This window comes from Candoia aspera, chromosome 1, assembly GCF_035149785.1.
Source record: "Candoia aspera isolate rCanAsp1 chromosome 1, rCanAsp1.hap2, whole genome shotgun sequence".
In the NCBI taxonomy this organism is placed as follows: domain Eukaryota; kingdom Metazoa; phylum Chordata; class Lepidosauria; order Squamata; family Boidae; genus Candoia; species Candoia aspera.
Genome location: NC_086153.1, coordinates 20,588,954 through 20,604,508, shown reverse-complemented (window position 1 = coordinate 20,604,508; position 15,555 = coordinate 20,588,954). Strand labels below are relative to the sequence as shown.

The following is a 15,555-nucleotide window of genomic DNA, read 5'->3' as shown; positions in this document are numbered from 1 at the left end:
TATTTCTTGCAATATGTTGGGGTAATCTCCAGTTTTTGCTTGTTGCTCGATATGGCTTCCCCCCTTGATCAATTTGCTAGGGACTGAGAATTTAATTTGATGTTGTGCCAAAACTAGGCTGTGGACTCTCAGTGTGGATGGCTCACATACTATAGTTTAGGTTAGCTAAAAATAAAGTGAGGAGAAAATTACAATCCATCCTTCTCTGCAATTTTGTTTTTGCTGAAGAGAGAGAAACAAAAATGCCCTTTTCAAAGCAGGCATAAGCTCTTAGATCAAAGCCCTGCTCTGGAACTTCTCAACTAGCTCAAAAAGTATGCAATGTGTTGGGAATAGAAATAGAGCACTTTTTTTTTTGGATATTTAACAAATGGTTTTGCCTTGATTTTCAGCCAGGTATCTGTCTTATACATAAAAGGTCCTTGTGCATAAAACCACAAAATTTTGGAAGGCTTTGGGATGACAGACAATGCTGGCTTACATCATTTACCAAAAGTTCTGTGTATATTTGTTTAAATAAACTTTACTGCTACTTGCATTAATTTAAGTGGGATTTCTGTGGTGGAATTGATCACTGGATGATCATCAGTGTATGAATGGAGGTAGCATTTTGGTTTGGTTGGACTATGAACAGTCTTAGTTCTACTTCTGGTGAAGGCATGGCATGAGAAAAAAAGTTTGTACCTTGAGAAGGTAATTTTTAAAAAATTTGTCTCCAGATCTTAGAAATTGCCACAGTAGGCTTCCAGTGGGGAATGGCAGACTGAGCGGCTGTGCCTGCAGGCTTAGCAGGCAGAGATGACAATGCGGTAACTTTTTTCGGGCTCAGACAGGTTCTCCTGAAGCCCAGAAATGTTTTCCAGGTGAAGGAAAACACGTGGAATCACCCCATCTGTCCTCCGGATGGCTGCTTGCAGCCAGAAGATCGCAAACAGCATTTTGCGTTCGACTGGTAAGAGCCAGCTGGGAGGCGGGGACGTCCTCACTTTCCAAGCCATGCTGTAGCCTTAAAGGGACACTAAGATCGGCCACCCCATTTCTAGATCACTAAATTTGTTTTTTTTTTAAGTGTATGTACCCCAAGAGAGGCTTTCTACAGCAAGGAAAAGCTGGCTATCTTGGTGCTTATCGTTATTTTTGGGATTGCTTCTTAAAATTTTTTTTTAAGTTTTGGATTTGTTCTCCTTCCAAATAGAAAGAAGGATTGAGAATAAACAATTGTCTTCCTGTTATTATTTTTGTATTAAATTTGAAGATACTAGCATTTTCCTACACTTTGAATCAGCTGATTTGAACCTTCAGCTTTCTGTTTTCACTTTCCCTTGCGAACTGTCTGCTTATCTCACTTTCACTTGCGTAAATACATTTCAGAACTTTTTCATATCCTTGACTTTAGCTGGTTAAGCTGCTAGTGAGTGCCATAATCTACTGCATGAGACAAGGAGAATTTTAAACAGATTTTTTTCTGACTTCCACCAAGATTTTAAACAGATTTCTTCTGACTTTTACAAAGTTTTTATGCAAGATATTCAGGACATCACGGAAAATAAGGGTCAGCCACAAGGCCAAAGACCACATGTCTCCTCCATAACTAACAAAAACAAAAGCATAGAAGGAACCTTTGTGAACGTCTCCTTTGGTGATGTGATTTTCCCATAGCCATTTTGACTAACACATACACCCAGGGCTGGCTTTAGGCTAAGGCCAACTAGGCACTGTCCTAGGGTGCTGAAGCTTAGAGGGCAGCAATGCTGTCCCCTCCTTCCAAAAAAAAAGGCTGTTCTAAAAATGCAAATCTTTGCATCAGTGGGAGGTGGCCCATCAGTCAATGTGGCCTAGGGGTGCCTTATAACACTTGAGCTGGCCTTGCATACACCAGTGGTCATCTGGCCAGCGGGCAAGAGGTGGAGGAATATAGCAGCGCCTTCATCTTAGCCATGCCATGCAGTGGGGGGAGATAGGTGGGTGTCCTGCCTAAGCCGCCCTCTGGGGTGGTGGTGACAGAGGAGGAAAACCCTGCGGGGTCCCCTCTCCAAGGCTGCGCCCACCATTGCCTGTGCGCAATAAAGCTGGTGCTGCTGCTGGCTATGCTGGAGTTTGCCTTGCAAAGCCTGCTCTGCACACAGTTCCGCTGGGACCACCTCGGTGCGGGAACCAGCACCGGCAATGGCCCTGGGGATGGAGGAACTGGTGGCGGCTGTCTCAACAACACCGGTTCCGAAAAGCAGGCCCGTGCACGTGTTATTTGGTCCCTCCTCCCCCCTTACTGCCTCCCTCTTCCCTACCATGGCCCATGGTACTTGCAAGGTGGGAAGCCATGCCTTTTCCTGCTCCTGGATCTGCAAGGATAGACTGCCCCTGAACAGGGAGCTCTCCTGACCAGGCTTCCCTCCAGGGTTCTCCGGGGCAAGGGAGGGTGGTTAGGTCCCGGAGCTGGTACTGTTTCTGCATCCAGCCCAACGTTGGGCCCTTTCTGCCCTGGCTGGCTGGAGGAGTTGGGGGGAAACAGCCAAGAAATGGCTCTTTTCCCAGCCTGTGCCTGCTGGTTACTCTGAGGACAGCCCTGTGAGTTGGACTCTTTGTGCTCCTTCTGCTAAAAGGATTTTCAAGCTGTTGGCAGTGGCAGGCAGCTGAATACAGTGGCCTCTTCATCTTGGCCGTGCTATGCAGGGTGGCCAAAAGGGCAGAGATGGGGGGAGATAGGCGGGTAGGGGGAGTTGAAGCAGAGGCAGTTCGCAGAGGGTAGGAGAAGTGTGAGGTCCTCACCTAACCACAACTGGGACTGCCGGAACTGCCATCACTAAGTGGCACAATCATGTGATGTTTCACTTAATGACAGCTTCACTTAGCGACAGAAATGTCAGTCCCAGTTAGGGTCGTAACCTGAGGTCTACCTTTAGATGTTTTGGGCTATAATGCCAACAATCCCTGGCATATGTGACAGTGCTGGCTAAAGCTATTACCAAATTCCAAACTTTATAGAAGCCACTAGGTTGCCTACCACAAACTCTTTTGTTTCTTTGTGGCACTGTGTCCCTCCTAATCATCTAGCAAAGATGCATTCAATACATTTTGCTGAATTGCCCCTGTGGTTCTCCCCTCCCTCTGCCATTTTCTACTCTGTGGAAATGGGAGTGGGAAAATGATCTGCAGAAGCTTTTCTATTTTTTTTTTTAAACCAAACACCCTTTTGTGATTTCATGTCTTTTCTGATCCCTGTTCCTTTCTTTGATGCTGCTGCTGAAAAATGGGCAGCTGCTATTTTTGGGTTTGCTCAGCTAGACCTGTCATTTAAAGCATTAATGGTATGTGTCCTCAGATATAAATTTGAACAAAGACTCAGAGATTCTCCATAGCAACCATAGGTAAATGGTGACAGGACCAGTGTCAATATTGTAATGTTCAAAGGGACTTTTCTTTAAAATATTATTAATAAAATCTGGGTCAGTCTAGATTCCCATAGGTTTATTGCTTTAATATATAGTATACATTAAAATATCTGTAATTCACATCAGCAGAAATAAAATGCAAACATACAGAGAACACTCACAGCATTAGATTAAAATCTTCCATAGGGAAGACACAATAAGAAGCCTTTTCTTCCTTCCTGATAAATCTACATCTTGAAAGTTATAATGTGAACTTTAAAGGAAGCTGCCGTAGGAACAAACAGGAGCTTCTCTTAAAGTGAAAATGTCAATTTCTGAGTAAACATGCATGGATTTTTTAAAAATCCAGTCTACTTTGGTGTCTACATTGTTGTTTATTCATTTAATCACTTACGACTCTTCGTGACTTCATGGACCAGCCTGTGTCAGAGCTTCCTGTCGGTCGTCGCCACCCCCAGCAATGTCTACATTATTATTATTACATTATTAGTATTATTACATTATTATTATAGTAGGAATACTGCCTACTAGTGTCCACATTATTAGGCAGTATTCCAGCCTGGCAGGTCTTTAAAAAACCTGTTGAACATTTCACTGCTGTCTGCAGAAAATGCAATATATAAGTTGAAGGAGATTGTGTAGTAAAACAAGATGCTTTATTTTTTTATTTTATTAAACAAAAGAAACTCTGGGCCAAGAATGAAAGTGGATTGAATATGAAAGAGAATGACCAGTGAAAGAAGTAAGTTGTGATAGTTTGGTCATTCAGTGAGAATGAATGATCAAATAGCAAAACAAATATATGGAAGAAGAACAAATGGATTGAGAGGGAAAGAAAGATAAAGTAGTTGGATGATGTTGATGAGATTCTGAAAAAAGATGTGAAAAACAAGATACAAAGTGGTGCGTGGACATAGAGTTAGGATGGTTGGCATAGACAGAAAGGAGTGATGCAGTGTGCGGTAGTGAATAGTGTTGATGTAAACTAGTTTTAGCCATGCTTCCTTTTCTTCTCTCATGCCTTTAATTTCTTTGTCTCAGTACTGTTTATTCCTTTTCTGTATACTGTGTCATGTTGCTTACCCCAAGAGGGAATGTATGTATGCGCATCTTCTAAATTAGTTGTGCCGCCTCACCATATCTTGGTAACAACTGACATACATTGTCTGACAACTGATCTTTTTTAATGCAAATTATATTGCTTCTTTTCTTTAAACGTTTCCCCAGCGTGCAGGCTTTTTAAAAAATAAATTTCCATGATGTCGACATTTAAAAATCAGCTCTATCAGAGTTTCACATTTTGTACCGAATTCAATACTGTAGTGTCAGTTTTATTTGGACGATTTTTGTTTGAGAAGAAAAGGCAGCAGTTGAATTGAGAAGGCTAATACCTCTGCTGTTCTGTAGTTTGTTAGAAGTAAAGTGCCCAGGCATGCCCTCAATAGTCTTAATGGAGAACTATAGTTTGTCCCTGAAACCATCCTCCGGCACAAATCCAGTGATTATCCATATATCTGCATGACCTCTGTGACCATTTGAGAGGGACACTACAGTACTTGGCAATATTTTCCAACACTCAGGGCATGAGGCAGACCTTCTCATGCAGAAGCTACATCAGAACTAAGAGCTCCATTGCCATTTCCTTCTGCTATGAGGTGCCACATCAGCTGCACTTTGTGCCTTCTTTTCAAAGTAGGTCATTCAATGTTTGGGAGAAGAGAGAACCCCACTACTGTCTTGTGGCTGAGCTTTTTTTCCACTCATAGTTGTCATTTCAGAACTGGAGTAAAGTTTCTACTGTAGGAGAGCTCAGCATTGGAGAAAGGACAAGGAGGGTAATAATACTAAGAACATATTAAGGATTAGATCGAATTCATCACTTCCAGTTTGTTCTCTGTTTCCACAAATCATTTCAATGTCATATTTTGATTTCAAGTCCTTCAGGCTTAGAGGTAAATGCTTTGTAAACTGCTCTAATTTTTGAAGGAATAGGATGGAGTTCAGCTTCTAATAAGGTCTCAAAATTGGGATAATAATCTGTAATCTGTTTCGGTCTGTTCGGTCCGTTTGTTGCAACTAAAATACCGACCAACCTGTTGCCACGTCCTGATGTCGGGGTCCACATTCAGCTTGGGCCCCACCTCAGAAGAAGAGGAGGAGGAGGATCTTCTCCTGTTTGCCCACTGTTGCATCTGAGGTGTGCTATTTCTGAACATGGAAATTCCAGTGAGATGGTGAAGAGAATTTAATGCTCTAGCTTCTATTACTGACGACTTCTGTCACCAAGAAGTAATTAATTTAATTTAATTTAATTTAATTTAATTAATTTAAATAATATTATTACTCCCCAAATATTTAATAACTTTCCTCTTCTGAACATTAAAAATTACAAGTTAGCAGCAATTTTTGGAGGGGCTCTTAAGGTCTTAGGTGGGATACAGGTGGGAAGAAAACAGCCTTTGAGCATTGGGCTGAAGAATAAAGTTTATTTCTCAAGGGTACTTGCTAACAAAGGACTTTTGCAGAACTGGGCACTTATGGAACATGGGTGCAGTGAGGCTAGAGATAAGATTATCTTACAAAATGACCTGATCTGCCAAACCTGTAGTTGCACATGGCTGTATTTTTTATTCATATGAATGTCAGTATATGCATAGATTTTGAGCATATCAAGAATGCAAGATATAAAATTTAGGACAGCAAAAAATATAGTACACCATTTTTCATACAGTTTGCAAATCAATTTATGGAGTTTACTGGAACACAATTGAGGACAGACAATTGCTTGCATCTCTTTCAATAAATTTGTCCATCAGTGGTTATCAATTGTGATGATCATATTGCACTTTCATATTCTGAGACATGAGCATGTTGGAAGAGGGTTGTTACCATCACTATCCTGTGGCATTTTCAGGAGAATAGTGGAATTTTTAGAAATATCTAGTTTGATGGAGTTTTTAAATGTTAATAAAAGAATTCCAACCAGCAAACAGCAATCTTGCAGAGTAGAAGTGTGAACCAAAAAAGGAACTTGCACATTAAGCTTAATTACGTTCAGAAATAAATTCAATCTTCACACAGTAGTTAGATGAAGAAAAATAGAGATAGCTTACTTTTATTCAGTAGAGCTGGATACAAATAGATTCATAGTAGAAAGCACTTAATCATCACTGGTTCTTGGTAGCAGAGGATGGTTGGGCAGGAGGGCTGCATTCCTGCAGCGGCTCCTGCTTGCATGTCTGCCCATGAGGTAATGGAGACTGTTAATCCCCAAGCCCAAGGAGGAGGAGGAAGTGGAAATCAGGTGACCGATGTGACATCCCACAAGCACAATAGAGATGTGATTCGCTAGAGTGACGCCCTTAGACTTATGAGACAATGCTGAGTTGATCCCTGATAATTCCAACATAGTTAACCCCTGTGAGAAGAAAGATTCTGGTTTAGAAGGGATTAGGCAGGTTGGTATCCTGCACATACTTTGGACAACAATCACTTTGATTCCTGACCATTGATCATACGGACTGAGGCTTATGAAAACTGTAAATATCTGAAGGGCACCCAGTTAATTATTCCAAGAGGATCTATCTTGACCTGATCTGCGGGGCTGTTCATATGATGATAAAATGCCTGGAAGGGAGAATCAATCCCACTTGTAAATGATTGGAGCATTGAACAAAGCAATTTTATAAATATGCTTCCTCAGTGAATGAATGAATCAACAGCAGATGGCTCCTCTTGATTTGATTTCTGTTTGATGTATTTTATACACAATGAATGGCAGTGACTTTTGCGCTTGATAAAAGAAAAGGAAAAGTTCAGGAACACCTGGTATAAATACCTTCATTTCAGAATTTTTCTTCCCCTGGTTATTCTAAAAGGGAAAAAAAAAAAGCCATACATGTTCCTATCTACACTGTACTTAACACTGCTGAGGATTTAAAGGAGGGCAGCCTTGGAGTCATATCTCATGCAGGTTTCCTCAGTTGGAATAAAACCAGCTTCCATATTTGAAATGGAACTAGAGAAGCCATAATTAGTTCCAGACCAGATGATTTGCTCTTGACAGAACACATGCTTTGCTCACAAGGAAGCTCAATCTTCTATTTGATTTAAGAGACCAGTAGAAGCAATCGACCAATATTTGTCACCTGTGACAGATTTAATGGGCAAAATAAACTACAGCTTAATCCAAACAAAAAAGAAATACTTTCAATGGGTGGGTAATCTGACTGAGGTATGGTTATTCAGCCTGTTATGGATGAGGCTGCAGACCCATTGGAAGGTTACATTAACAGTTTGGGAATGCACCTTGGTTCTCTTAGATGTAGGTGACAAAAACAGTTTCCACCTTTTGTTGGGCCTCCAGTAGTAGCTAATAAAGCCAGATCTTACCTCCATATATGCCTTAGTTACTTCCAGACTAATTGTAATCTTACTGTGTAGGAATGTTCTTGTCCTTACAAGCTTCCAGAAACTGCCATGAATGCAAATAACTACAGCCAAGTCTGGACACAAGTACCTTGACTATCTCACAACTGTTTTGTTTGCTATACATTTGCTTCACCACCTTTTTCCAGGCTCAGCTCAAATGGTTGGCATTAAATTTTAAAGCCTCAATGATTTATGGCCTAGGCACCTCAAAGGAGGCCTTTCTTTTAATATATTTCTCCAGTCATCATCCAAATCTCTACTTCTGATCTTGCAACTTGGGCTACATTCATGTGATGCTTTTACCCAGGTCAGGTTGAAAATGTATGCATTTGCACAACATGTACTTAGCTATTGGTAACCTTGATTAGCTGCTTTGGGGGAGTATGCATGTGCACATGGCTTAGGATGTGGTGCACGCCCAGCCGGTTTGGTTATTTGGCAGTGCAATAAATTGTGCAAATCCTGAAAATGATTTAAGTCAGTAAGCAGATTCAGTATGCTGTGTGAATGCAGACACTATGAATCATACTGGGCAGCTGCTGTCAGCGTCAGATGGTTGGCAGTGATTATTTAAAATCTCTTCTAGATGAATATTTTCCTAATTTGCTTTAATTTTTTCTTTTTTAACTTTAGTCTCTAGAAATTATTGCTAGTACTGGTTTCATAAATTAGGATTATATTTCCCTTATTATTAGAATAATGTTATGTATATGACTTTTAAATGTCTTAAGGTACCTGAATTCTTCCTGGAAATAAAGTTTGTTTTAAGGTATTTAAAACAAACAAATAGAGGAAGGGATTATCGTTGTAATCTCATATCAATTTACTGGAAGTCCACAAGTAGTGATTATATATTTTCAGTTTGCTTGGGTTTGTCCTGAAGATAGTGGGATAAGTAGCCCATGCCATCCATCTGCCTGAATTCAACATCTTTCAATTCAGAGTGTGCATGTTTGGGGATTCCTCTGTTTTCCAGGCAGTAGCCATTGAACTGTCTATATATTTTGCAACAACTACTGATCTCCTTATAAGCATTTGGGTCTGCTTAAGACTCAGGACTGCACAGTAAATTGTTTCACTGCTTGGGTCTGATCTTTTGTATAGTCATTGCGTCAATAATCCAAACCCCTTAGGGAGAGACAATTTATGTCTGCCTTCTATAAGCACACAGCAAGTGCTAATGAGTCTTAGTTGCTGAAGGCTGCTGTGCAGTCCAGTCCCCTGAGTAAGTCATTAGTAAAGCTAAATGGCAACTGTACTTAGCTTTGCCTCTCCTACTGAAATGGGGGACAGGCAAGTCTAGGTAAGGAAATGAGGAATAGACTAATATATGTGAGGTCATACTGTGGTGAGTGGGAAGCAATTGCTGGCAGCAACTAGTGCAGATAACTTTAGTATCCAGAGATCAGCAAGGATGGTGCTGTGTCATTCAAAAATTGCTACAAATGGAATATCTTAACTTGGAATATCTGCCTTTTAGGTATTATCATCATGCACTGCCTAGAATTTGATATACTGGTAGAATATAAGTACTGGAAATAAAAGAGATGTATCAAGGTCTAGGCCTCCTTGATTTCTACAGGCAGGCATATTATATGGGGAATATGTCCTTGCAAAGCCCTCTGGAAAACTTGGGTATTTTCCACTAGGCTGATTTTGCTTTCTGTCAGTGAGGTAATCCTTCCTCTGCTCTCTGGGCCATTACTGAGATTGCATGTTGTTTTCTCTTGTTGCAGAGGAGGTGGCAGAAGGGAAGAATGCCATCCTTCTGGGGATGAGCCAGTGGAACTCCAATGACTTGGTGGAGCAGATCGAGACAATAGGAAAGCTGGATGAAAATCAAGGTACAATTTTGATCTAATCTGTGTCCAAATGGATGAGTGCTATTTGGTTTTATATTAAGTAGTGTGGCAAAATTTGGGAGTGATGTATAGCAACCCTATCAATAGCCTACGATCAGATGGCCCATCTCATCTGGCAAGAATATTTTTGGTGGCCTTCTGAAAAGAACAGGACAACCATATAGAGAAAAAGCTTCAGCCATGGGCTACCCTTTTTCCCTTGGAACTACCAGCAGGGCCCCATTCTGAGGAACCAGTGCATGTGCACACAAAAGTTGTTGCCAATGAATTGCTTAAACTGTTCAGTAAGGTGGGGATCCCTAATGCGATTCTCATAGATCAGGCCCCAGATTTCCACTCTGCTTTGTTAAGGCATTTGTATACAGTCTTGGGGATATCTGAGGTAAGAACATCTCCATGTCACCCTGAAACAGATGGATCAACTATGAAATTAACTGACTCTTCGTATATCTGTGCAGACAAACAACACAGTTTGTACTCACTTTGCTGATAAGGAATTGAGAGTAGGTGTTACTTTAGATTTTAATAGGAAATAGTCCTCACAGGAGAAGGAGGGCTGAAGGCAGCAAAGGGGAAACTCTTGAAAACAGGAGGACTATGAGAAGAAGCTTGGAAATGTATGGCTGGCAGCTGCAATGGCTAACTTGGACTTAGACAGTTCTAGTTGCTATGATGGTTTCAAACCAGAAGAAGGGAGTCTAGTAATCCTAAAATGGATTAGGCAGTGTTTGTAGTGCTGAAGCTCATTTGTTTATGAGTGGTCCAAAATCCACAAAGCATTCAAGGGCACAATCTGGGGAAAGAGGGCTAAAGAATAAGAGGACTGGCACAGGGCCTTATCTGTTCATTGCAGAGGACCCTTGGTGGGGTTGAAGATGAAGTAAGAAAAAAGATCAAGTCACATGCTAGATCGAGGTCCATTTTCAGTTCATGTCACTGAACCAGGAAAAGAGGAAATCTTGCCATACCACCTATAGGCCCTTTTCTTAATTCTAGAATTAGGAAGAGAAGGGAGGTACAGAATTAAAATAGAACACATGTATGGTAGCTTGTATAATTTGCACATATAAACATGATTAGCATTGACTAGAGCTGAAAGTTGGAATTGAAAAAATGTTCTCACTTGTACTTTTGAAATTCTCTCTCATAGGAGATGGGGAGGCAGGCTAAGTCTGGAGAGGTTTTCATAGTTTGCTGCCAATCAGTCACAAGGATAAAAACCAACTTCCCTAATAGCTCCACTTCAGATTGTGTGCCCTCTCCTAATAATGCTTATGCATTATTCTTAGGGTCCAGAGCTCATATCTTAGTGTCTCTGGCTCATTGACCCCTCTTTCGGCTGTAAATCCTGCAACCCATCCCATGCACTCAGGCATACAACACAGTCAGATAGCAGTAAGTAAAACCTCTCTCTTACAAATACTTTGGTGCAATTTTAAATGATGAGAGACAAAGAATGCATCTTTTCTTGATTTACTGAAAGCGTTTTGCAAAGTATATATGGTGAGCACAGAACTTAAAAGAAATAGGAAATAGCAATGAAAATTGCGAGCATAAGAATATACCTGGATGCAGATAATAAGAGTCAGATGGCCATTCTGCTCTGTATCTGATGCCTTTAGGCTGGCTGGGAAAGACTGAAGCAGTGATAGAGGAAGAAGCAAGGAAGCACTGGACATCTGTTTGAGAGGGCAAGATATGTGTTAGTATCTGAGAGAGAGAGAGAGAGAGAATGAATGAATGAATGAATGAATGAATGAATGAATGAATGAATGAATGAATTTTGGCAAACCAATAGTAATGTTTTTACAGTATTGTTTTAATTGTTGTTTGCCACCCAAACAAGTCAAACAAAATTGACTCCTCAAGAGTCTTCATTGCCTTCAAACTTCTTGGTGCTGACTGGTTCTGGTCCATCCTTACACTATACAGCTAATTCAGATTAGAGCCCCATCCCTTAGTCCATTTTAGAACTGGCTTCTTCAAACAATGTTTCAACTTCTGGACCTTTGTGATTGGCGAAAAAGGATGCCCCAACTTGGCATTCCAAATGTCAATGCCCTCTTGACCTCACCCCAGTAGATCCCTTACTTACATTAGTCAGGCTCCTTACCTCCAGGAGATAGTATCTCCAGCATATTTATGTTCATGGGAAGGACAGGAATGTAAACAGAACACATTGTAGTTGGATTCTTTTCCATAAAACCACTCTGATGATATTAACAACATTCAACCAGTGTTGCATGCTATGATTCAGTATTCAGCAGAGATAATATGAAGCTAATGAATCCAAATTTCATGAGGTTAGAAAAAGAAATTGACAAAGTAAAAAGCACAAAGACAAAGTAAAAGACAAAGTAAAAGAAATTAACAAAATACTATCCAGGATAGTAAGAATATAAATTTATGTCTGAATTGACATTTTTAAAATATTCACTTTTTAAATTGTCCCATTTTTCATCTTTTCAGAATTTTCAGTCTGCATAAACCTGTAGATGTATGTAAATTGGTTGGGAGCAGTTTTAAGAAAATGATGGGGAATGGTACCAAATTGTATGTTTTTCCACTAAGATTATCACATGCTTCTCTAGTGCTTCTTCAAAACATCTGGCTAACCACAGACAAATAAAAATTATACCCTGCCCCTTATTTGTTCAGCCTCCTTTTTCCTGCACCCTTTTCTATTCTTGAAATGGAAGGTAGAACTGTGTCATTCCTTAAAGGACTTCTTTATTCTTCCTCAAAGATGACCATCTCCAATAAATCTATTTAAAGTAGTTATGGGTAGGATGAGAAAAGGCCCAGTTGGCTTGTGCAATTATATACATATACATATACATATACATATACATATACATATACATATCTTTACATTAATTTATTGGAAGAATCAAGTTACCTGCTGAAGTTACATTACATAAATGTTATTGTTATAAACATAACCACTAAAGTGGTACTATACACTTTACCACCAAGTGGTAAACATGACTGATATATATTACCATATTTTGGTGGTAAAGTCCAGATAGTAATTTCTCTTTGAAACTTTTTAAAAAAACATTTAATTAATTAATTTAGTTGATTCATTCGTTCATTAATCAAAACTATATATACAGTGTGTATGTGTGTATGAATACACACACACACATATATATGAAAAAGAGAAAAAATGCAAATTTTAAAATGTTTTTTACAGAAATTGGGAAAAGCACCCAACAATCTTAATCTTTGCTCAGGAATCTTGCCTTTAGTGTTTCCTAAATTGAAGCAACATGAAGAATTAAATCAATTCTTGTAAACAGCTGGGTTTACTATTGCAAAGCACTAGAAAATTAAATTGCATGCTTCTGTGGTTCAAGGCACTTAAAAATTTGCAAAATTGCTTTGGTTGAAAAGTTCACGCAATAGCAAATTGCTTTGAAAAAACCCACAATTAGATTTATTCAAATACACTGTTTTTTAGCTACATTAACCTTCATTGTAACAAATTACCCTTTCTGTACGAAGATTCTGGATAAAATGCGTATTTATGAATCTCTATTTTTTACTTTTGTTTTACTTTTTTTGCTTATCATTTGATTTTTGATTTCTTTATTTTGTCTTGGTGGTTTCCTTAATTGATTTTTAGAAGTTGATATTCTGTGAACGAGTAGATGTTTAAATTTTTTTCTACGCCAGTGATAAGCTGAGTGATGCAGTGACCAGATAGCCAAACAGTGTTTGGAAGACAGCAAAATAGATAATTAGTGGGTGGGGTTCAGTTCAGTTGAGGGAGTGTAATATGTTTTACAGCTGCTCTTGACAGTGATATGAAGGGCTGTCTTGAATTCCCTACCAATTTATTTCAATCAACAGCCAATGATTTAGGGGGAGTTGAGAAAGATGCTTTCTGCATTCTCAGCATTGCTCTTCTTGACAGTGAGTAGGAAAATGCATTTAATCTGGTAATGAGCTGAACCATTCTGTGGGAAGTGAATAGACAGTTCTGAAAGGGAATATTGCATCTGATTTCTCTGAGGAATCTTAAGTTGTGTAATTTCAGTGTAAGTTCCATGGGACATAAAAAGAATATTTTTGATTTTTCACATTCTGTGTCCCATAAATCTTGTGTTCCATTTAGTTTATCAAAGTTCATCTGGAATTTTCATAACTGGTTCTTCCTTGCTGGGAATGACAATATGTTAAAATATAGTCAGCTGAAATTTTATTGATCGGCTTGTGACCCATACATTTTCTTTTCCAGTTTTCTGTGTTCATAATGTGGAATGGAGAACCAGTCTGGTGTAGTGGTTAAGGCACCAGGCTAGAAACCAAGAGACAGTCAGTTCTAGTCCCACTTTAGGCATGAAGCCGGCTGGGTGACTTCTAAGCCAGCCACTTTTTCTCTCAGCCCTAGGAAGAAGGAGGCAAGGGCAAGCCACTTCCAAAATATTTTGCTGAGGAACTTGTTGCCAGAAGTGCAGGGACTTGTTGCCAGAAGTCAAGACTGACTTGAAGGCCATACAGACATACATACATTTCTTGAGGCTAAACTACTATTTGGAGATGGAGTTTCTTCAGTGGAGAACTCTGCTTGCTGGCTACAAATCCTGGAAAGAAAGATAATAGGAAGAGCAGTGGGGTAAGATTAGTAAAGGAAATTGGAGCTTTAAAATTACAGCATATTTTAGGGGCAAAAATATTTTGTTAAAACTAATAATTAAAGTATTTATGATTAGAGTGGTACCAGTGTTGTTGATTTGATGTTAGTTGTATGCATAGTTAAGAACATAAGCAGTGCCCTGCTGGATCAGACTCCTGGCCCATCTAATCCACCAGTCTGTTTCCACAGTGGCCAACCAACTGCAGAAGGAAGCCCACTAGTCTCCCAGTAGATGCCCTTCAGAGGCAGTCACACTGCCATCAAGGCTAATAGCCACTGTTGTTTCTTCAGCATAGAGTCTAAGGATTGTATTTAGCCAACTGGCCCTCACCAATAATCAAACATGCAAAGTACTTGCTTTTCTATATTCATTTCAGGAGTAATACTTTTTGTTGCCTTAGGTAGATTCTCTGCTGGACAAAGAGGGACCTTGGACAGCTCCCTTGCTTCTCTCCCCACCTGAAGAACTGAAATTCTGGCATCTTCTGTCAGATAATTGATTGGTGTAATTTGTTCAATACTGTCTACTACAGTTATGCATAGGTCTGGATTTAAGGGCATAAATGTGTTTCAGAGTATATATGGACATGGATGTAGCACCTGTTGGGCATACTTTAAAGCAACTGTACCTTTTCCTGGGCTCATGTGATTCCTGCTGGGGAATCCTGGAATTGGTTTAGTTTCCCATGAGATCCCAGAAAAATACATTCTTGCCTTTCAGACCAAAATCTTTGCACAGTTTTACTGTCTACTCTGAGAACCAGTCCAGATATATAATATGGTCTCCTGAAGGTGGGAAAGGCCTTTGTATGCATTATAGATGAAAAACAGCTAAAGAGGTCTACATGTTCTATTGGAAAGTGGACAGCATGTATGATACTTTCACATGAAGGCATCTTCAGAGCAATAAACTTAGTTGATCATATGAATGAGATGGGTGAGTTGAAGAGGCACAAATAATACTTATTAAAACCTAGGATTGGAGAGACTGTCTTGGCAACAATACATGACAGCAATATGTATGGAGAAAAAACTACAAAGAGAAAAAAAAAGAAACACTAAAAAGTGAGAAACACAAGAAAAAAGATTTTTTGATAATTACATAGAAAGGTGACTTCCAACTTTCAACAGGAAGAATATACAGCAATTTCCATAATCAATCCCTTACTCTATATAAATCCTTCCATTAACACATATACAAATCACTAATGCAATTGCTCCTTCCCCTTAT

General features: G+C 39.5%; 1 protein-coding gene across 1 annotated transcript in view; it reads left to right on the top strand.

Annotated features, from left to right (window-relative positions):
• The window catches only part of PITPNM3 (PITPNM family member 3), a 161,824-nt gene that overhangs the window by 55,313 nt on the left and 90,956 nt on the right, over positions 1–15,555 (top strand). Inside the window, exon 3 of the mRNA XM_063299212.1 lies at positions 9,557–9,664. Within this exon, the coding sequence (XP_063155282.1) occupies positions 9,557–9,664 (108 nt within the window). The remainder of the gene's footprint in view (positions 1–9,556; positions 9,665–15,555) is intronic.